General features: G+C 39.8%; 1 protein-coding gene across 1 annotated transcript in view; it reads right to left on the bottom strand.

Annotated features, from left to right (window-relative positions):
• Nucleotides 1–96: 96 nt before the first annotated feature.
• The window catches only part of pot1 (protection of telomeres 1 homolog), a 42,099-nt gene continuing 18,014 nt past the window's right edge, over nt 97–24,181 (bottom strand). Inside the window, exons 8-20 of the mRNA XM_026366141.1 lie at nt 22,832–22,962; nt 22,345–22,638; nt 20,218–20,373; nt 5,816–6,000; nt 5,409–5,506; nt 4,256–4,282; nt 3,589–3,745; nt 3,208–3,416; nt 2,986–3,121; nt 1,890–1,972; nt 1,557–1,651; nt 640–745; nt 97–475 (exon numbers count right to left, since the gene is read on the bottom strand). Of these exons, the coding sequence (XP_026221926.1) occupies nt 333–475; nt 640–745; nt 1,557–1,651; nt 1,890–1,972; nt 2,986–3,121; nt 3,208–3,416; nt 3,589–3,745; nt 4,256–4,282; nt 5,409–5,506; nt 5,816–6,000; nt 20,218–20,373; nt 22,345–22,638; nt 22,832–22,962 (1,820 nt within the window). The 3' untranslated portion in view covers nt 97–332. The remainder of the gene's footprint in view (nt 476–639; nt 746–1,556; nt 1,652–1,889; nt 1,973–2,985; nt 3,122–3,207; nt 3,417–3,588; nt 3,746–4,255; nt 4,283–5,408; nt 5,507–5,815; nt 6,001–20,217; nt 20,374–22,344; nt 22,639–22,831; nt 22,963–24,181) is intronic.

The following is a 24,181-nucleotide window of genomic DNA, read 5'->3' as shown; positions in this document are numbered from 1 at the left end:
CAAAGTGAGCGAGTTTAAAGACATTTATACTGTTACATTCACACAAAGTGACCACGTGCAGCAAAACAAACAAAAACACCAATTACCTAACATAATTGAGTCTTTTATTTTGAAAGCGTCATTAAAAGCCTCCTTGAGATATAAACAAATATAAAATTTCTACTTGTACAAATCCGTCAAACGTTTTATACATTTATGTACAAATCTTTTTACAATAAATAAAAATAAAAACCCAGAAGAAGAAATAAGAAGTAACCAAAACAAGAACAGGTACAAACAGTTGTTTTCTTGCTGAACTTCTGTTTACTGGTGACCTTTAACCTGCAGGCGGTTCAGGCAGGTTCAGGGTCGGATTGTTGGGACGAGGCTTTGGTGACGGTGGTGTGGCAGATCTGGTAGCAGGTTGGTTTCTGGGCGTCGTCGTCATCCTCTGCTTGGTATGACCTCAGACACACGTCGAGCCACGGACGCTCACCTGGACACAGTTCAACAGGTAAAGTACAGAACTGTACCTAAAGTTTATATTTTATTCTGATACTGAAGATTTTCAAGTTAACAAAGTATAAATACAGGTAATCATGTCTGTTTGTACTACAACACCTCTCACAGTCAAATGGTTTGGTTCATGTGTGAACAGACCTGTGCTGCCCCCTGGTGGACAGAGGGACTCCATCGTTTGACTGATGCTGTTTTGAGCCTCCTGATTGGTCGCTGCCTCCTCCGCCAACAGGCTGAAGAACAACTCCTTATGAAAAGACTCAAACAAGTTACCAACAGGTTGTTTCATTACATCTCACCTGTTTTTTTTCTTGTATGTTTTAAGTTTAATTTAAGTTCCTCTCTGAATGTGATGTCGTCTCTGTTGTCACTTCCATTATTCTGCTGATTGTTTTTCCCCAGTTCACTTGTTAATCGTTTGTTTTATTTGATGTCAGAAAAAACTGAAGCTACAAAATCCTGAAACTCTGTTGTGTCGACAGAGACTCTACCCGTTACCAATCCTTGGTCATTGGGTCGGCTTCACTCTCAATGAATTTAAAACCCCCCGTACTTACAGATGATGGTATTTTCTATGAGATTCACTGTATTCCTTCGACACATCAGCCTACCGGCTGCTTCTCCTTTGCTCCGTAATACCATACGTGAAGTGCCTTTAGCTGGTTTGATTTGGTGCTATCTTAATAAATCAAAGCTGAATCATAATCATTATTCATTGCACTGCATTCCAAACCAACTATTCTTTACCTCCTTTATCGTTTATTTATATTTTCTTTTGTTCTTATTGAATTTCTTTTGTATTTATGTTTTTCAGATTATGGTTCTCTTCTTTTTGAGCTGACAGTAGCTGTAACAAGACAAATTTCCCTCTGGGATTAATAACATCTTATGAAAGTCAAACTGCTCACACAGCAATAAACACACAGACTTCCAAAAGTCTGTGCTGTGTATGATTTTTAGACAGAAATGACAAATGAACTCAGATTTTCTCTTCTCCTTGTGATCTAATCTCATTTGATCCAGAGTGAGGAGGATTTTAAATATGATCTGAAACTCACAGCGTCTCTACACAGGAAAGCTTCCAGCGTGTCTGTGGCGTCCTGCAGCTCGAGCTTCATGAGCAGGACGAACTGCAGCAGCTGAACCCCGAGAGCTGCAGATCAAAAGACGAGAGACGAGATTTATTTCAGAGAAACCCTCATGACTTGCTAAATACAGAAGGAAGAGGACAAACACATAAAACTGGGTTAAACAGAAAGCTGTTCAGTGATTTTAAACCATTGAAGAAATAACAGTGAACCCTGGCATTTTAGCACGACCCGTTTCCTGTCTGTTATCACCTCCACTGTTTCCTCTGACATTCCACAGACACAAATCTAATTCTTGTTCACCTTCGGCAACGATCTTCTCATCAATCACCTCGACTCTTTCAGCACACAGCTCTCTCAGTGCAGGCTCAGAGCACCGCTTACACCTAGAACGCACACACACAGAAAATCATCACAAGTGTGAGAACGATAAAATAAAGCCTGTATTTATAGCCTCTGTGTGATCTCAGTGCCTTTATTTTGAAATATAACCCGCTTTATCTCGACAGCATTCCCACACATGCTACAATGAGACAACACGTAATCATCTTAACGTTGTTGGTAGAAACAATCTCATCAGTAGGTTTGATGAGACACATGCAGGATTTCTTTGTGACTTTGTGAATGTCTACTCAGCAGACTCTATCTGACTGTATTCCCTGACTGAAAGCTGCTAAATGCTATTGACAATCTAAGAAACATGAAGCCTAAATCACTATCAAGGTCACAACAGTCTCATGGAAGCTGTTGATCCACTAAAACGGTGTAATCACAGAACACAGTGTTTTAAATTGAAGATCTGATGACAAGCAGCAATTATGAAATTCAGAGGTTCAATGTACTGAGAAATAAAAGTTCAGTAAAAGGATAACTGTTTAATTTTTATAATAGCTCCAGAGCCTTTTGTTTTCCAAATAAAATGTGATGACAGGTTTGAACAAAACCTGTCTGACAGTGTCTGAGATACTGCGTAATACTGAACAATGAGGCCGAGAGCAAACAGGTTTAGTAAGAGCTCTTAAAAGGCTCATTAACCAACGTCTCAACATAAAGGACGTCTTCATCATAATAGAGGCAGTGATGGGGGGGGGGTTTAAATGCCCGTGTGCACATAATAACTGTCTATCTCAACAACAGTTTTTGTTGCACTTACTGTATTAAAAGCTATTTAACGGTTCTCATCTTTTCAGATTCTGCCTCAGGTTACCCGTCTGTCGAGGAGCCACTTTGAGTTTTAATTTATCTGATGCTTGGAGATGACTTCGCTTGTGGTTTAAAGTCAGATTTACACTGAGTTTTTGTGCTGTCCCAGACAAAAAGACTATGGGGGACACCGGTTTGCATCGTCACTCTAACATTATCCAACATTAAATTGTTCCCATGATTACGCCTGACTGACCCGTAGTATCTCTTCGCCCCCCTGAAAAGGAAAGGTGCAGCCAGGTCGAGCAGAGTCAGGTGACCTCCTGACGACCTCACAGGGATGATGTTCTGGTAGTTGTCTGCTAGTTGACATGTTTCCTCCAGAGTGGAACCTGTGAAACACCAAAAACTGCTGTGTTTTTCTTTTCAGATCCAGATAGACTCTTATGTAAGACGCTCAACATGTCGGTCCAGTTACCCATTAGGTAGATGAGCTCCTTAGTTTTCCCCTCAGAAATAAGCTGACTGGACAGGTGAATATGCAGAGCTCGTTTCAAGGATCCCAGGGAATCTCCGGGGACGTCAACCCGCCCAGAGAGCACCCATGGTGGGGGACTACAGGGTCCAGAGTCCTTGGATGCCTCAGAGAACAGACCCGCCACCAGTTCATCATCTGGGACGTCCTGCCTGAGATCCCAGTGCAGAATTTAGGATCATTAAAAATATGATAAAGACTGAACGTGTACATGAAAACACTCAAACATGCATAGCGTGATTAGCCGACTGTGTGTGTGTGTGTGTGTGTGTGTGTGTGTGTGTGTGTGTGTGTGTGTGTGTGTGTGTGTGTGTGTGTGCCTACATCGACGTGCACTTGCTGCAGTAGAGTTTGAGAGCCTGGTGGAGTCTGTGGGGTTCATAGGACCTCAGCTGGACTCTCACGTGATGAACTTGACCAGGCTCAGACTGCTTCACTTCGGAAAGCGTCACTGGCTGTATGTCATGACTGCATCTCCTCTCTATGCACAGAAAACATTACATACATACTGATAACTTAGCACTGACACTTCTAAGTTGTTGATGGTTTAGATTTGACCTAGAATCTGAACAGACATCATTAGAATTAAAAAGTTATTTTAAACACCCTGCACTCAGGATTCCAGTTTTTGTTTCCATTAGGAATAATTCTATTTTCATACAGACATCACCGTCTCTGGAGGCTCAGTCTTTTGCAGTAAATTGCTGCCTGAAGTCTGGAACCCCTGACAATGACCAAATGGTTTCCTCCTGTGAGGAACTTTGCAGGATGCTCTTGTTAAAGGAAGTTTTTCTCCTCTGCTGTCGCCTAGTTCTTAATCGAAGGGATTTGTTGGGTTTAAAGTGCCTTTAGGTGATCTTTGTTGTAATTTGGTGCTAAATAAATAAGACAGTAAGTGGCGACAAGCTTCATATACATTCTCCATTTGTTTTATTCTAAACACACAAGTGTTGAACCAGTTAAAGCAGCTGCAGTGTGTTGTGTTTCATACCTGTGCTGCTCTTCTCCGTCTCACCATCTAAAAACCAAAACAGAGGGAACCATTAGAGACGGAAACAGGAGTTGATGAATCAACAGGTAACACAGGCTGAAACAAACTGCTGAGCTGCTCCTGCTGCCAGCTGAGGAAAAAAGATCACCTGATCTGAAAACCCATAATTAGAAGGTTTTAACCAAGCAGCATCCCTCAGCGCACATATCCTGCTGCCTTTGTGTATAATCTTCATACATATACTATAATAAATACTTTTCTGGACAGCAGTTTCTAAGAATACATTCCACTGACTAAATGCTGGTTGCTGCTTTGCTGAACTACAACAGATGCTGCCTTATCAAAGATATTTTTTAAATTGAGGCAAGCCTGTAACATTTAAAGGAGATAATTTTTTCACTTGCTAACTCTGTTATCTTTCTTCCTCACAGACCTGACTGTTTTAGTTCGTTTTAAGTTTGATTGGATTCCTGTAAAGAAACTGGGCTCCAGATATAGTATTCCGTTCACTCACAGTTACACAACAGACATCAGGCCTGCAGGTCTGAGCACAGAGCTTTTTGTAATGTTGCAGAGTTCTTTTGAAGCTGAAGCTGGTTGTCTATGTGGAAACAATCAGGTCATAGTCAAAGTTAGGACTTTTTATTTTATCTCCAGTGAAGCGTGGGCTTTTAGAAGGCCCTGCTAATGGAAGCAGCTTCCTGCAGCTTCAGTCCATCCACCCTTCAGTCCAACCAACCATTTGTGATTGGTCTATCTGAGCAGTCAGGATGTTCATTTTTTCCTTCTTCTTGTCCGGCATTTTTTTATTGTATAAAAAGTCTTCTTTTCTTTTTGGTATTTAGTTACAGTATAAGCAACATGAAGCGGAGGTTTACTGACACGACTAGTCTAAAGCAATGCAAACAAACCCATAACAGTGTTCTTAGGCTAAGTGGTGTTTCTGGCTCCTGCTAATGTCGGTATGGTAACGTGGTGGAAGGACAAGGCTACAGTGCAGTGATATGCTGATGCTAAGCAAACAGCTACAGTAACATGAACTGTAAAAATCATCTCCTCAGCCTGAGAGTATCGCTGTCAGTAGTAAACCGACAAAAAACAACTACTGTTGATTGGTCAGAGCACCAGAAAGTCAGATAGAGGAGTTTCATACCTAGAGACTCCGGTGGAGTGCACCAGACTTCATACATCTCTGAGTCATTCAACTCTGGGATGTCGGTCTCCTCATCCTCTGAGAAGGCCTCAATGACCCTGATGAAATAAAAACAAGAAGACAAACAGAATGAGACTCACACACAAACAAATACTGTAAACAAATTAAATCATTTCACTGAACATCCTCAAATACTGCCACAGTTCTTCATTAATCACCAGACCTGCTGCTACCAAACACACGTAACAGTAAAGGATTTCCAAAAAAGAACAGGGGTGTGGTGGCAGTTTTACTTAGGACAAATAAACGACAGCTAATAAATAACAGGTGTATCAGATGAGGCTACAGCGTAAAGTAGGTTTGCTTTCATCAGTATATTTTAGCCTGAGCACATTTTCATCCCATACCTCTTCAGCTGTTGCACATCTGGGCTGTTTTCTGGAAGAACCCGGATCCCCCTGCCGAATGCTGTCCCTCCATGCAAGTGAAAACCCAGGTGATCCCCCTCCTCTGATGGGCTGCTGGTGAGGCCAGGTGCCTTATTGGATCCTGGGATTGCTCGCAAGTTGTAGATCCTCAGGAAGGCCCCAGGCTAATGGGACAGTTAAGATAATATTCAGTAAAGGATAAGAAGTTATTCCTATTTTAATGTTAGAGATATTTCATAAGTTAACAGACAAACAGGAAGATGCTGGAGCACAAGTTCAGTTCTGTCAGTGTGGAGTCTATCAGGGTCTAACAATCAGCAGATGGCGCTGTTGCACTAAACTTGCACTCAGTGCAGTGACAGTGATTAAACAGCTGTTCAAATGACTGGCTTTGGAGGGTTTGTCATTTTTGTTTTTTTTTCCGTCAGCTCTCCATCACGAGGAGCCTGCAGCTGACAGAAATCAGTCCTCACTCTCATCGTCAACAAACGCTTGGCTGATCGAGTGTCGAAGAGATTCACTGTGTAGGGAAATTTCACTGGAACCTTCACGGTGATTTTACAGAGTGCAGTCGATGCAGGGCCCTGACACAAACAGATATACATGTGATTTAATTGTGTTGTAGCTGGAGGGCAGAAGCATGACAGAGAAAGTGAGTCCGATATAGGTGGTGGCTTCTTATAAATCCACTTTCTCTATTTACTGAGTGAAGTTTGAGTCAGTGTCAGGGTGGATTAACAGCTGATCTCCTGAGGCCTCTCCTCTAAAGAGGCACACGATGAGCGGACAAATACACTGGGAGGACTGGAGAGTCGCCAACAGCCACAGGGAAGCATTTTATCATCTGGGATAATTCTTGTATCCACAAACATTCCCACATAACTGGATGGAACTTTGAAAGTGACAAACAGGAGAAGCTCTGCTTCCCTAAAGGTCCCTAAAGCATTTGGAGACTGGCACACTGAACACTTTCAGCAGCCTGGTTCTGAGTTAAAGTAGACAATAAGGACTAGCAAAGATTTTCAGGTAAAGAACCAGAATATTCTATAATGACTGAGTCAATTTTGACCTGAACTGCAGTTAATTATGCTGCTGACTGGTCCACACAACAAAGCCAAACTCCACTGATCTCGTTCACCAACTACACAACAGATGAGAAGTAGAGTGGTACTAAAAACAAACGGCAGACTCACACAGTGCAAGATGCCACTGCCCACAGCACATCATGTGGTGAAGGACCATAAAGATAGGAGTTAATCGTCATTGTAGCTTACATCAGCACATATGGACCTTTACACCGTCTGGAACTGGGGGTTATGTGAGTTGGTGCTTACACTGGCTTATGTATCATTATGTGGACCTTTAATTTACAAATCTCAGAATATAAAAGACCGATCATAAGTCTAGACTGTGGGACTCACATTCTGTTGGTTCTTCATATCTGCATAGATATTTTTTTTCAGCTCTAAACATAATTTGCAGAAGAACACAAACTGAACTGAACACAATATAAGGCCATTGTAAACTCCACAGTGAAAAATAATTTGCAGTCAGCAAATCATCTATAGTCAATGTATCAAATGACAATATGAAAGGGGCTGCACATAGTGATGAACCCACAGACAATCAGCAGCTGAATCAGGTCTTTGGAGCTTTATAGTGATATATAGTGTGTTTGATAGCTAGTTTAAGAAGGAAAAAAAAATCTCAGCCACAAAAGGCAGACAGATGCATTTAGCAACTAGCTGGTAAACACAGGGGAGCAGCGAGTAGCTACAAAGCCATACCATAGCAAGTTACCTCAGAAGTTGAAAGAAGGAAAGTGTAAAACCAAAAACCGGGGCAATGGCTTATGAGTCAATCATAAAACACCTGTATATGTGGGTCGTTTGATTATTTAGATACGGACTTCTAAAAGATTCTCATGTATTTGTATTCTTAAGGTGACTGAACATAAAGGGAAGTTTAATTCATAAAATTATAAATAATGGTGTTAATGGAAATATACATGGTGTTAGATTTTTCTGAATCCAACACAAACTGAAGTTAAAAAACAAAAAACACCCCACTCCCAAAATATTGTCCTAAATAAAAGTGAAAATGAAAAAATATCAGATTATATATAAGATTTTAAATATTTGACCCTTGTATGTGCCATCTTATTAGTGAACTATTTAACTTCATTTGTAGGAATATTGGTTAGATGTACTGCAGCAAAGCCAGTCGTGGCACTCTCGTCTATTTCTTTGGGTTTATGTTTACAATTCATTTCCCTTCATCTTCAGCAGCCTTTTCAAAGTACACAGGAAAACATGCTATTTGAATATGAATCATTATTGAGATCATATAAGTCCCACTGCAGCAGGAAGCAAACAAAGAGACCAAACAGTATTTTTGTTTGCAGAATCCCAGACTCTGCCAGGATTTTATTTCGCCTCTGGGGGCCTGGATGTTTAGCAGAATGAGACAGAAGAAAACAACCCTAAGTACTTGGGAGTCTGGCTGTGTTTTCTTAGAGCTACATGTGAGGTTAGCAGAATTTACCTCAGTTTGTGTTTGGAAACAGATGTAGAGAGTATATAGTTCTTGGAGTCCGTGAGAAAACACAGGTGGACGGACTGCAGGGCAGTCGACTCTGATCTGGACCAGGTGAGCTTCCTGTCTGTAGTCGCACATTAAATCCAGTAGCCGTGAGAGGCCAGGTGTGATAATAATGAGCAGACATTCAGCTGAGAGAAGCAGCCCCGAGTTTAGAGCTGAACTAAGTCATCTGGTCACAGGACAAAGGTCACTGTGCATCCAAAAGTACAGTAGCTTACAGCAGGTGAATTTGCAGATGCTTTGCAAATTGCAAAAGTTAGAGCTGCTTCACCTTCTGTTGGAAACAAACTTTAATCCACATAAGCGCCAGTAGCTAGGCTTAAAACTTTTAGTCAGAGCTGGCTCAGGTGACCCTGGACCATCTTTTAGTTATGCTGCTATAGACCTAGTCTGCTGGGGGTGTATAATATTTATTGGCAGCAACTTGTAGGTGTTTTTAGAAAAAACAATTATTGATTCCCAAAGGGGAAATTCACGTCACAGCAGCAGAGTAAAAAGAAAATGACTTGCTTTGGAGGGTAGGTCTAATGGTAGTGGGCCCCCCTACTCCAGCCCTCCGCCTCCCCAGCTCCTGGTGGATTTCAGGTCTTTCTTCTAAGGTCAGACCACTGTTTAGCAGTGCTAATAGTGGGCTACCTGTTGCCATATGTAAATTAACTTCCGTCCACATTACAGCAGCCTCTAGATAGAACTATGCAACTTTTTATTTTTAATTTTTTTCCTTTTGCGTGTTTTATTCACTGATGATGCTGTTGTCGTCAAACTTCCTGTTCGAATCCCTCTTTCAACTAGTTCTCACTGGGAACCAGAATTCTAGGTATTTCTCTATTGCTAAGTCTATATTAGACTAAAAGTACCTGAGAATTTTTTTTTTTTATGAAAAGTTAGAACAAAAGAGCATCTCACCTCATAGCTCACCTCTTATCATTACTACAAGAGTTGGCATAGCAACCAACAGGAGAAACAGTGGTATCGTTGGAGGGTTGTGAACGTCTTTTTGAGCTCTTTGACCAAACAGATCACTCAGCTGAAGCCACCTTTAACATTATGGGCACTTTATCACTGTCATCATATGAACAGGAGGCACATAGAGGCTGTAGGACTCACAGAGCACCAACGCAGAGTGATCAGCCTTTCTGACAGAAAATGGCTTCATGCAGTTTCCCCTGCAAAGAAACCATTTTCTTTTTAAAAAGGTTGGGGGAACAGAGTAGAGCACCCTGTGGCGGCTTCTGTAAGTACTTGATCTGTATAAAAACTAAACACTCCACCGTCCGCCCACTACCCGACAGCCAAGACGATGCTGCAGCTGTCTCGTGGTATTAGTGCTGCTTGGCTGCTCAGTAAAAAGGGATTCCTTAAATTCAAAAGATTGCTGTGGGCTTCCACGGTTTCTCGTGAAGCTGAGGCTCAATAAAACAGCCAACACACACACACACAAAAAAAAAAAAGAACTTGTGCTCTCGCTGAGAAGAAGAAACGTTCATTTCACACTGGCTTTTTTATAGAGTTGCAGGAAATGGACTTTAAAAGCCAAACAGATACAGCCTGACTCGACAGCGGGGCTCTTTGAGCTAAAACATAATGTGATGGGAAGCAGGGATGTGACTCACGAACCTTATTTTATATTTTTATATTTATATAGAGATTTCTAAGACCTTAGATTTAACAATCACTGGCAGAAAATAATTATTTTCAATTAATTAATTGTGTAACTGTTTAACACAGAAGAACATGAACTGCTGAAGAAACTGGTATATGGTATATTGTGAATATTATATCATATTATATATTATACTAGTGGTATATTAAAAGCCAAATTTTGATCTTGGCACTGCTGATTTTGTGCCAACAACCCTTACATTACCATACTAGTACAGTGGAGCCCAAACGTCAAACCACAAAGATCTGCTGATTTGAACATTTTTAATACTTGTGAATACACTAACTGGTGACTTCTGCTCTATGCGATTGAATCGTATCAGCTCTTCTTTTGTTGGTGTGTTTGTTCTCAGGTTGTTCCTGTAAAAGATCTTTTGGCTTGATAAGACTTTCTGATTAAAAGAGGCTTAACTAATTACCGAGAAGAATTCTAGACTAATTAGGAAGAAGTCTCTTTGACACTCAGACAACCATTAGCACAAAGAGTCACTGAGGTCTGTCTTGTTCATCAATACTCAACAGGACTGAACTACTAAATAAACCACTTGGCCATTTATTGCATTATGTATGTATTTTTATACACTGTCCTATGGAACAGTGTTTAGAGAGGTTCTGGGTTATTTCTCTCAGTTTTCTGGTTCATAAATAATAAGAAAAGAGGTGGTGAGGTGGTGCTCAAGGCTACTGTGGGGTCAGACAGCCATCAGAGGTCAAGTTCAACACAACACAAAAAAAAACTGCATTATTCAGCACAATTCAGGGACTGAAATAACTAAAATAACTGACTGTCAGACCAACAGTAGAAAATGCTGGAAAATAAAAGCATCAGACATTACACCTACCCAGGGATAAATCTGTCCTAAGTTGTATTATCTACATAAATGATCTGTACATGAGTGGAGGCTCAGATGAGAGCTGTGTAATGAAGCAGTAGTGTGAATCTGGATCTGAACTCTGGGGTTGTTTGAGTGATGCACTGCTGCCTTCTTAAGCGCCAGGAGAAGCAGCATTTCTGCTGTTTGATTTGAGCCTGCGGGCCAACATAAAGTCTCATTTTCCTCAGAGCTGTGTTCACTAAACAGGAAGCAGTGTGGGAGTAAAGAGAGCGCTGCATTAGTGCACGACCTCCCCAAAAACATTCAGTGACATGGAAATGTGCACTCGGTCGAGCATGAGTGCTAAAAATGAGATAATGAGTGAAAGCCGTCGGAGCTGTTCCTTCACATCTAAACACAGACAGAGGAGATCACAGTGGCAATGTGAACAACAATCAATGGCTTAAAAATTCTCCACAATATTTCAATAGAAAAAATATATATATAATGGCACAACTCAAACATTCCCCCGATGGATATGCAGCCTAAGCCCTCACAGATATCCCAAGAAAGAGCTGAAGGTGACTGCACTGAAGGCCTGGGAGAACATCACACTGGAAGATACAAAGAGTTTGGAGACGTGTGTTGGTCGAAGACTTGTTGACAAAATAATATACATGTTGGTTTTGTTTAATTTTACATTTATTTGTGTGAAAACTTCAGAATTCTTGCAGTTTGAGTTTTGAATGTGAAAAAAGCTTGTGTCTCCCACACTGCTGTTTTATGCTTATGTAAATCTAATAAAAAGGATAAACCTTGATGTTATATGCATCGTCTTATTTCAAACTGAATTTACAGAAGTACGTAGCCTGAAGAACAAAAATTTGTCTTAGGAAAATAATACGTTAAAATTTCAAATCTAAGTACATTAATATTATCACCAATTTTTACATCACTTTGTTTTTAATATCACGTGTTTGGTTTGAAACAAGTCTATTAATTTTTGTGGGACCAAAATTGTGCATTGTGTGTTTTGCTTGAAGACCCTTTTTTAAAATGGATTCGTTTTGGATGATCATTTGCTGATGGATTGGACAGTCGAGACCACCACCCAGCCAACATTCCTGTGGTTGTGTACCAGGTTTTTTGGGCATCTCTAAACTTACCTGAGAAAATATCACTGCATAATGTAAGAAACAATTATTTAATGCACCTTTCTATCTATAGTAACACCCAGTGTGGTAAGGATTGACACAGAGAGATTGAGTTAACCAGAAAGTGGAACAAGACATAAACGAAACGCTCCAGCAGCAGAACAGACGGACAGAGATCATTCATCATTTCAAGCACAATGACTGTAGAGATACAGTGTTCTCTATGCTATAATCAACATGTTCTCCTTATACATGCAGATGAGCGTTTCTGCTGATGAAGACAGAGTGACAGACTAATAGTTAAATTTAACATTTTGTTGTTTCGATTAAGTGTTCAGAAAGACCCTTCCTTTCTTAAACAAGTATCATTCAAGTAAATGTTTTATCATCTGTGTGTGCTTCTGAAGGAATCGGCGACAGAAGCAGCAACACACACTGACTGCAGCACACCTCCTCCTCGCTCTCTTGTTCTCAGCTTCTCTTTTCATCTTAATGGGCTCCTTTCTCTCCTAATGGCCTTCTTCTCACAGAAACGCCTCAGTCGATTTCACACAATATCACCGATGATTCACCAGAGGAGCCTGGTAATTGGGGGAAATATTCCTGTTCAAACACTTCTTTAGAAAGGCTTTCTGTGTGCGTTAGTGTGAAGTGAATTGACTGATGGGTGTTAAGAGACACCTGTCAGAAAAACTCAAATCAAAGTGACATTTTACCTACACCCCATTTGTCGACTTACAGGGCCTAAGTGTTTTGAATTAATTCTTAGATTAGGCTTCATGTGACCGTGTGGACCCTCCTGTCAGCCAAATGTGATGACACAGCACTGATAACAGATGAGAGCCGCTGCAGCAGAAGAACTTGCAGGTGTAATGTTCTAGAGGTTTTTGGAGCACAATAAGAGTCTTGATATGCTTCAACATGAATACTGTATTTATGTGATATCACAGCCCATGTGTTGATACATTCACACATGTGCAGTTGTTCATAGATGAACACTATGAAAGGTGCAACAGAATTTCAGTGATCGCCAACATGTCTTCTTCTGATCACAATTGGAAAATCTATGATAAAATATACAATAAACTGCTAATTTATTTAAAGAAGCTAATTATAAAAACTATTGTGAAGAAGGAAAGGTGAAGTTGTGAAGTGTAAAAAAAATGCACTAGTTTAGATAACGTTTCGAGGTGTCTCCATTCACTTCAACTTCATTCTGCAGCATGGTCGTGACAGAAAGAGTCAGAAAGGACTATCTTTAGAAATAAGAAAAACATGGGGTCCTGCAACAGATGGTACAGCCCCCACAGAGCTCTGATCTCAACATCACAGAGTCAGTCTGAGGTTATATGGAGACAGAAAAGACTGAGACAGCATCAGTCCACAGAACTTCTCCAGCGTGTATGAAGCAACCTACCAGTCAAGTACCTTGAACACAAGTATACCAAGGAGAACTGCTGCTGTCACTTATGTGTCTGCCGACAGGGCTCTAGCTAATGCCCACAATGAGGGGGATGGCACAAAAACTTGACCATCTGAAGTTCACTGACAGCCAACAGTTGGCCTGGTGTGTCCCAGGGTGGTCATCTCACTTTAGGGTTCTTTGATTTGCTTTTGTTCTTATTAGGTTTGTTGTTTTTAAAAGTGTCCACGCTTTACGTTCAATACTAACATTACACACCTGTATGACAACAGTCCAACATTAACTTAGCTTAAATTAGCTTTGGTCCAACCTGTTGCCTGGAACTTTAGGGGCATAAAGTACAAAGCAAATTCAAGGATTTCACTTTTGGTGTAGAGCAGTTTTTCTAAACCCTTTCTAGCTTGTGGGCTCATCAATTTAGGCTGTGTCTACGTGTAATGGCTCAGTCATGTTTTTTCTAAAATGATTTTATTGTTTACCTGTTTAGAAAGTGTGACTGATAAGAAGCTACATCACTTGTTTTTCTTTTCTACAATTATTACATTTAAATTAAATTAGTTAACACAACATTTCCTGAAAAGCCATGAAAGTTCTCCATTAAAGCTGAACAACAGAATCTAAAATTAAATTAATTCAATTGTTACACCTCAGATGAGTTTTCACACACACCTCAGTTTCTAGCACAGAATAAAATCCAAACACTTCTGACTCATGGAATCTGAAGTAGTGATCAGTAGACAGCTAAACACACACACCCCCACCCCCACCCCCACACCCACCCACACTTTTTTACGTGTGAGAACAGCTTCTAATCTGCAGGTTACAAACCCGTCAGCCTGAGCCCTTCAACACAAAGGTCACGGCGATGACCTTTTCCACTTCCATCGCTCGTGACCGACTATGCTGCGGTTAAGAGTTGTAGCTTCATCTTTAGTTGATGAAAGAAGATATTTTATACAGAGCCGATTGTGTTTAAACTGAGCATCTTCCAACTGTTAATCACCTCTATAACACTCTTTAACGTACTGGGATACAACTTGAAAGTGGACATAAGGACATAAAATCAATTTACAGTTGCAATTAATGCACTTTTTCCACTCACACTATGATGTTTTAATGGTTGCTCTCAAAGAGAAAAAAGTGCAGAATTGTTTTGTTATTATTTTAGGCACATCATTTTTATTAATACTGTTGACTTGGATAAAGATCAGTTAACGTTTTATGACGAATTAATGCAGAAAAACAGAAAATCCCAAAAGGTTCACATACTTTTTCTCGCCACTGTAGACATGTTGTAGTAGTTTATTGACAACAGTGAAGGCGGCTGACTCAGCACTGACAACAGACTTTTCACACAGCTGATCAGTCCAACAAGATCCTGAAAACAGACCAGATCCTGAAAGAACAGCCATCTGTCCAGTCTAAAGACTGCTGATGTCAAAGCAAGTGAAATTATTCCTAGTTCTCAAAATGACAAATTTCATATTTAGATATTTGATTAAAGAATTACAAATATTATGACAACTAGATAAACACCGATATATATTTATGAACAAAAGTATGTATGGTCACTTCTGACAAAGAAACTGAAAGAAAGACAGACGGAGAGTAAAGAACACTGCAAAAGCTCGACTCCCAAAGCCCAATCTTGGGAGGGATACTCCAAAATCCTGATCCTGTGTTTTTGATTTTGGATACTCCTCCCAACACCAAACCCTAGATACTCTAAAAGCCAGGTCATAAGTAGGATACACATACTAAAATCTCATACACAGTGGGGTTCTCCAGAAATACTTTTCCAGTCATTATACAAAAACCATGATTCTAAACACTTACATGGAAGAATCCCAAAGCCCCATCTTTGGTTTTGTGTTTAGCCAATTTTGGTGAGGACATGAGAGAAGGGAGAGTTGTGGCAGAGCAGCTGGCAGTGGATCCAAGTTTTATTAATTTACAGGGAAAATGTTTGTCATGTATAAGAAAGAAGATTAATTTCCTGTTACTGTTATTGACCTGTGTCATTACTTCTGTTGTTAAAGTGATCTCGGTCTGTCATCAATATGTATACAACGTAGGTCAATAAACAATGAAAAACAACTTTTGGAACTGTGGTACCAAAGTGTGGTATAAAAACTACTAGTTTTGAGGTTTTAAGTTGGTTATGATGTGTTTTTTTTCATGTTATAAAACTTTATTAAGCCGGTAATGTCCAGACGATCTCATTTAGCACCAACAACTTTAAACTCATTACTTCAGACTGTTTCGTGTTAAATAATGTGTCGATGAAGTGTATTTACAGGGTTTCGACGTGACTAAAGATATTTTGTGTAATGAACCAGCGCAGTTTGACTGTGAACAGCTCTTTAACACCTTCAGGGTTGAAGGGAGACGTGTGGCACGAGGACAGACTAGAGAGCTGTTTATACAGTGAAACTGTAAAACAGACCCCGCTCGGCCTCAGACTCAACATTTAAATTATTCTGTAACAGCAACTGACAGACGATAACTTCATACAGCGATAATTAAGCAAATTAACAAGAAGAAATTAACTTCACTTGGGCAAGAGATTGGTAAATGAAGCAGATGATAATAATGAACAACATCAGAGCCATTACAGTCATCGTCTATCCTCATTAAGTGTAAACTCACTGATGAATTCTCCACAGGAAGAAAAAGCTCCCACTATTTTTTCTGAGCAACTTCAAAACATTATAGATATTAATTATAAATTTACAACTTAAATTCCTCCAGAATTTTCCTTTTATTGATTTATGACATAGGCTGCAGACTTATATTACTTAAGATATAGAAAGCTGGGATTTAATAATGACATTAAATATACTAGTAGACCTAAATGAGTAGATGCTACACTTTCTGCAGGATTTATTGTGTTAGGGAAAAGGTTATTGTTCTAGGAGATGTATTTATAATATGAAGATGCTCTCTTCGCTTTGATTTGATTGGGTAGGTGAGGTAGGTCTTTTGTAGATAGATTCCACATACGAAGAAAACAATGGATGCAGATTTTATAATGTGTGTCATATGCTGCCCTTAAGCATTTGCACTTGCTTGCTTTGTTAAAAGGCAATGCTTCAGGTAATAAACAGAGTCTGTGGTACTTCCCCTCTTCTCAGCTACTGATATTTGGCAGAATTAAAAATTTACATCACAAATATGTTGACTGCTTAATATCGAGTGTCTCCACATCATCAACATCTTGTTATGTTGTTTGTCCACAGCAGCTCATTAAGTCTAAGGTAGTGCAGCATGGTTAATCTAATCACAATAGCAATATCGGGCTGTGCAATTATTTAACTGCAAATGGCTGTGATTTAATTAAATAAATACAGCTGCTCCCCCAAAAAAAGGTAATGGCACTGTTTGCAATTTCCTGGTATTCTGCATATGCTGGTTGTGGAATGTGATATGATCTTCACCAAAGTAACAAATATCAATAAACACAATATTTCTAAGCTAATAAAATGCAAACAGTAATGATCCACGTGTCTAAGGAACAGACCCATTAAATATACAGAGTGATGATGAAAACTTGTAATGACAACAGTGTTTTAATAACTCGTTAAACTACCTCTAGCAGCAATAACCGCAACCAGCTCCCTGTAGCTGTGGATTAGACCTGCATAACATCCAGGATTTACCTCACAGAACTGTTTCAGCTCCAACATATTCTCTTGACGGCAGTATCTCTATTAGTTTGAGATCATGAAGTCATTTTGTAATAGATTTACTTTGATGTTTAGGGTCACTGTCCTGTTGCATCACCCAGCTTCTTCCCAGCATACTTCACTGTTAGTATGATGGTTTCATGTTGGCTTACAGATATATTTTTCCACTATACATAGTGTTTGGATTTACTGTATTCATGTTGTATCATATCATCATATCATTAATGTGTATGACCAAAAAGTAGACTCTTTATACCATTTTATTATATTCCAATAGCAAATCCCACACCTTGGTGCTCATTTCTACCATTTCTCTCTACTCCAATTTTATTATCAAAACTCCAGAATGTGTTAGGTTTAACTGAAGGAAAAGAACCCTGCTTTGTATTTTTGGACAATCCTAAAGAACCACCTACTTTTGCTTTAAATTCTCTCTTTGAAGCATAGTAAGTACTACAAGTATCATAAGTTTCTTTGCTTTTCTCTTTTAGAACCTCTCTGGGTTCGGGACAGCTGATTGGATAAGACAGTAAATCTGGAGTTGTCAGTCTGGACTCACAAGTGAATGAGTACTTAATACAAAGAAGAAACTGCACCCACCTGGTGGTTCTACACTAAATAAGACGTCCACAAACAGAAATGAAAACACCAACTGAAAGCTTTTGCTAAGAACTGGAGTGAAGCCAAAACCAGCGAACCTCCAGTGTTCAACATCCCAGTCCTCCAGGCTTTAAACATCTGAGGCTGTTATTTTCAGTAGTTGAAATCAAGGTTGAAATAAAAAGACTTCTATAAGCAAACACAAAGGAGAAATTTCTGAACACAATTCTGGTAGGACTGCTGTGTGTTAACAAGAGTGTTGGACCCTAGAGAGAACAATGGTATAAAAGATGTATCAGCGCGAGTAAAGAAACAACAGCAAGGTGCTGAAACTATTTCGAGGTCAATGAAAACTCATTTATCTTTAAACATATTCAAAGTCCTGTGTGTAAAGTCAAACTGAGGTTGTGGCTGTGTGGGATTATCTCTGCCACGGGAGGTAAGGGAATGTGGTTTCCATAGCTATAATTCAGTCATTTCTGCTGTTCGAACAGTTATTACAGGGTAGACGTCCTTGTAGGGAAACAGACAAAAGAGCTTCTGGTTTTCTGATACTTCAGCCACCGTACAGCCACGCAAACTGATTATCAAAGACCTTGGGGTGCTGAGACATCAAGAATAATAAAAAGAAAAAGAATTATTAGACATATAATCATTTGAAGAAAGAGAGCTTTTACCCTGCAGTGAAACATTACACAAAGCTTATTTGATAAAGTGGCGTATGTAATAGAATTGTTCGACCTACCTGCTCTCTTTTCAGGTACTTACAGGGGACTTATCATTGGAAAGTAATTTCACAGACAAAAATCAACAGTATTTAAAATAATGTAGAAAATGCACTGTTAAAGAGCAGCACAATCCAGCGAAATGCACTGCGTAATCGGCTAAAATACTTTCTGAAAGAGTCTTTAAAAGTTTGGTGGAGCACGTGTCCAGGCGAATATTTAAAGACTTTGATGAGTGTAATTTGGGGAGTTTGCAGAGCTGACTGCATGCGTTTCTGGCAGATCTGTGTACTGTACAATATTTTTTATTATGTTGGTGACAATGTTGATTATTTTACAGGAAAAGCAAATTAAATTCACATTTTAAGGCTAAAACACTACAACACCAATTACAGGGGACGTGTTTCAACTTAATTTAACCAAGAACCAATAGAATTTGTGATAACATAACCAGAAGAGCTAAAATGATTTTGAACTCACTACCACAGCACTCTATGTCTTCTAAATATTTGGGTAAACTGGGTGATTACATCTACAAGTTAAACTATATAAAAGGTGAATGACACTCACATATGCACTAATGCAGACCTTCCTGAGGAAATTTGAATTAATTTTAGTCACTGCACATCTATTCAGATCCAACTTTAAAACACAGGGTGGCTATGAACCACAAGACCACTGCATTAATCCACAGCATGAGTCACGGCAGGTACTAGGACAAGAAAAAAGTCAAATGAGTGTTTGACAGTTGCATGTTAACGAGCCCCCGTTTGCAGCAGCGATAACAGCTGGGAAACAAAGAAAGAGGAGGAAAGCAAGAACAAGATGGAAATGAGCAAAGTGAGATCTCAGATTGCCTCCTTTTTAAAAATGCACAGTGATTATTGTGTGAAGTCTGATCTGAGCTAAGCCTGAGGCACTCTGAGCTGCAGAAAACTAACTGATTTGTTTTGTAGAACAGACAGTGACGGTTTAACATAAATACAGGAAAGAGATCAAGGCTACACTGCAGAGTAACGAGGCCGAGGTCGAGAAAAAACAGTAAACAGATTGCATTTTGTCATAATGTAGTATTTTCCATAGCTGCAAAGTTTGATATAATTTAAATAAAGTTTACTTGTTTTCAAGCTTTATCAATCTTGGTGGTGAGGTTAGAATGTTAAATGACTAAATATAAATGAATGAATGCAATTACTTTAAATCTCATAAGGCCTGGTTTCCAATGTTTCAGTACAGATGTCAAAACGATATTTTTATACATTATTTAGAATATAAAAAAGCCAAAGCACAAGTTTGTGCACCTCAGGGTTTCAGTGCCTTGTCCAAAGACACCTCCACATGTGGTTCGTTTCTTCATTTATGGACAACTGCTCCACCATCTAAGCGACAGCCACCTTGTAAACCCCCTTAGGATTCTTGATGCCAACTACACATTTTGATGCTGATTGGCCTGTAGTACTGAACACAAACATCAAGGACATTCGTCAAACATCCCCTGTGGGTACTGCAGTCAGCCAGTGCTGATATAAGTAAGTTGTCCCAGCTTTGTGTTTGACCAATCAGCAACTTGTAGTACTGCAAACTCCTAGTGACTGTTCCCAGGCCATTGAAAAGTGCAAGACAGAAGAATTTTGAGTCAAAACAATTATAATAGTAGTGAATACGCTTGACTTGGGCACAACTGCAATAATCTCCTTTAGGAATTTGTTTCTGACCTTCAGCTGCCTGGCGAACTCCACGTGGTTGTCATAGACGAAGACGTTGGCAATGAGGTTCTCTTTCTTCTTGGAGAAGGAGGATGGTCCCTCTGTGACGTCTGGCTCAACTATCACCTTCAGTAGAGTCCGAGGACACTTGGTCCCATCCCACACCTAAAAAAAAAAAAAAAAAAACACAAAGAAAGACTAAAGTTTAAAAGCTCACATTAGAGAAGTGAAGATCTGAAAGTGCTCTCCACATATTTAGCGTTTTTTTCTCCAACTCATGCATTCTTTGTGAACAGACAGACAGCATTTTGTGCAAAGGATCTGAAGAAGTGAACTGTGCCTCATCCTTCAGTTTATTTATGTGCGATTTGGTCGTTATACAGTGATGCAGTTGTGAACAGGGAACATTATCAAACTTTTAAGTTAATGATGATCCCTGTTGTTTACTGAGAGGCATAAAAATCTGTTCTTCAACTAAAAGCTGTTATGATTTGGATAACATCCTCTCCTGTATGTGTTGTTGTGTAACAGCAAGCTGCTACAGCTCAGAGCTGGTTTTGAAAACAGACTGGCAGCAGACCAGCATCCGCTGCCAAATCCTGTTCAAATTTATCTCCTCTATCAGCATCACTGGCAGGAAACCAGGCATCACTTACAGTCTCATTTCTGTTCTGAAAAGTGAGGTGGCAGGTGAAACAGCTAGGGACCAAGATAAAATACAAGAGACCTCCTCCCACTGAGGCCACTAGACTGTGAAGTAGATTTACTACAAAACAGATTAAGACTGAAGGCAAACAGCTCCATTATTTCGAAGGGACAAAGCACAATATGAGCTACTTCTTTCCAAATCAATGCAGGTTTACAGTGGTTTTAAAAGGAAACGCAGCTGGAGCAATAAGGAGCAACCAAACAGCAAGCAGGTTCCTTAAAGGAGAACAACTCACATTAACACAGATGAAGAAAAAGAAAACAACAGGTTACTATCAGTAAACAGCCGTCAGGGAAGCCTCCTGAAACCATGGCCTGTTGTTTATTAGCAGGAAACAGTAAAGTGGAACTCGAGAAAGCTGATTTAGTACCTGTCATGTAAACGGGAAACCTGGTTACCGTAATCAGGGTAGGGGATTAGAGAAACCTGATTCCAAAAGTAGATTTCTCCTGGAGAACTCCGATAATGCTTCCATGTAAACATGTAACCGGGTTTTCAAATTGTATTTTTACAGAGCATATGTGCAGGACAAAGGCTGCCGACACTCTCTACTCTATCACTGTCAGCACAGAAGCACATTACACAGTGTCATGCTGCCTCGTTTTTAAATCTAGTCCACCGGAAATCCACCTAAAGTGGCCTGTACACGTGGATTTCTTTAATTCTAACAGTTTGTGTTGTAAAAGGAGCACTGTGTCTGTGACAACTATCAAAAATACGTAAATACCAGTAACCTGGTTACTTGAGTGCATCAAAAACTGTCATTTAGTGTTATTTAGAATAAAGAAAGTTTCTCATTGTGTTGTTTGGTATCAGTGTGTTCACTAGACTGAATGATGACAGGTGTCAGTAAGGGGGGAGTTGTCTGAGGAGATAAGGAATACTGCTACAGGATACAGCTACTCCTTCTCTCTAGCAGATCACGTCACTTCAATTTCAGGGGTTGCACTTTCCACAGACACTGTCATTGTTATCATGTTAATAAATTAATGTTTTGAACCAGGCCATCCCAAATGTGAATCATGCAGCTCATAAAAATTACAGTGACAGATAAAGTACTCTACAGCTGTTACTTCAAAGTGCCACATACATATTTAATCAACTTAAAGTAAGAACCAAGTTAAAGACTCTGGAGCATCCCTAGGTATGGAACAACAGTCACGTGATAACTAGTGGCTGTATAAACCAACTACCCTAACTTGACTGACTGAACTCCATCATCACTTGAAATCTCTATTGTGACTATTTTGTCACACTAGATATAAAATACAAAATATAAATTATATCTCAGAATGTTGTACTTTACTTGGTGAATCATCTATTCAGTTATTATACAGTTATTACAGGTCATGAATGAATATTTAAAAAATGCACTAAGTCTGAAAATGAAGGCATCTGTGACGGCGGTAATCTGCATTGGTACTTACCCTGAGCAGAGTGCAAGTAGTGTCGATGGGTGCTTTGGCAAGCAGCTGGCAGGTAAGGTCAAAGTAAGCTTTGGGCTGGACGTCAGACAGAGGGATTGTGAGAACAGGGGGCAACAATGCCTGGCTAGCTGCCCAGGATCGAAGCTCCTCCACAGTCCGGCGATCATCCTGGTCAAAGTGGAAGGACCGGCTGGACGTCCGCGGTTCCACGTCTCTGCCAACTGATCCATCAAACGTCACCACAGAAAAACCATGGGTGTTGATCAGCGTGATGGAGTCGTTGAAGAATTGGGTCTGTGTAGAGACATGTGGCGCCATTTAGCAGTTTATCCTCAGCGTACCTTGACCTCCAAGTTAGAGATCAAGTTTATGAACAATCCTGATCATTTCTGGTGTTTTATATATTATCGACCATTAAAGTTCCAACATAACATTTACATTTTTAATTCAGCAACAACATATGGTTACTAAAAGAAACAGTGTGGACCTTCATTCTGTGCATTCGGATGATGTCTCCAATTTGGAAGATTTTTGGATGATCCTCCAGTTTCTCACAGAAGATGGTGCAGCTGATCTTCTGGTTGGACTGATCAGTAATCTTCAGGCTGGAGCAGAAGTCTTTGGAAAGAAAGACAGACAAACACAGGGATGTATTCACACAACATCACAAGGCTCACAGAGGCTGGAAGTGGCCAAATTGGGAAAAACCTGAGCTGACCTGAAATAGGGAGTTGAGTCTATCCTAAGTTTAGAACTGCTAAGTTTAGCTCCTAAATCCTATCTATAGGACAGAATTTCATGCGTCCGACTGTAAACAAAGCAGTGATAAAATATTCAACCCTGTGATTTTGTATTACATGTCACCATTTAGCTTCAAAAACCACATTTAGCATTAATACTTTACTGCAGGTTGCCTTTGTTTAAAGTTAAATTTAGTTAGATCTGATATAGTTTAGCATGAGATACACACAAAATAAGAAGAAATCAGGAGGGGGTGGAATCTTAATTTTTTTACAGCACTGCATCTCAGAGTGTGTGTGTGTGTGTGTGTGTGTGTGTGTGTGTTTCTCCAGTGTCTGATCAGATGGATTTTTCTAATATCTCTGCCTACTTTAAAAGACGCCTCAAGGATCCACAAAGATGATGACAAACTCTGGACAGTTTGCAGCTGAGACACTCCTTTCTCTTTATTATCTTTCCAAAACACACACACTGACACACACACACACACACTGACACACACACACACACACACTGACACACACACTCCATCATTCTGTGCTGCATGGCTGCCGGTCGACTCAAACTGAACAGTCGGGTGTTGATTGTGTTATCATCTCCATCACTCTTTTTTCCTCTCGTTTGAGCGCTAACCGCTAATCTCTGCGTGCTCCTCAGGTGTAACTGCTTCCTTTCTACTTCATAGTATCAGCTGCAGTGTGTTAACAGACAAATTAAGTAAATGACTAAACATCGCTCCAGTGGAAGAGTGGATTAGATCAGCCCAGCTTCCTGTGTGATGATGACAAGCACTTAAGCTTTTAAAGCCGGACAAGCAGCCTGTTCAAACCCAGACATCCATTACTACGCCATCATCACATAAAATAAAAATATGTTTTGCCATTCCGCTCCTCTCCAACTCTCTACCTCCACCTCCGAGTGTGTTAAAAGAGTAATCAGAGACATAACCATCTAAGCAAAACCGTCGCTGATGCAGCTTTTATCACTTCAAAGTTTTTCTCCTCTTTTGTTTGTCAGCTCATTTCTGTCTCAGAGGCGGTTTATAGTTTATATCCTATTAACCAAAAACTTTTCTAGACATTCTTCTAAATTGTCT

Source organism: Anabas testudineus, chromosome 6, assembly GCF_900324465.2.
Source record: "Anabas testudineus chromosome 6, fAnaTes1.2, whole genome shotgun sequence".
In the NCBI taxonomy this organism is placed as follows: Eukaryota; Metazoa; Chordata; class Actinopteri; order Anabantiformes; family Anabantidae; genus Anabas; species Anabas testudineus.
This window is presented reverse-complemented; position numbering and strand designations above follow the sequence as displayed.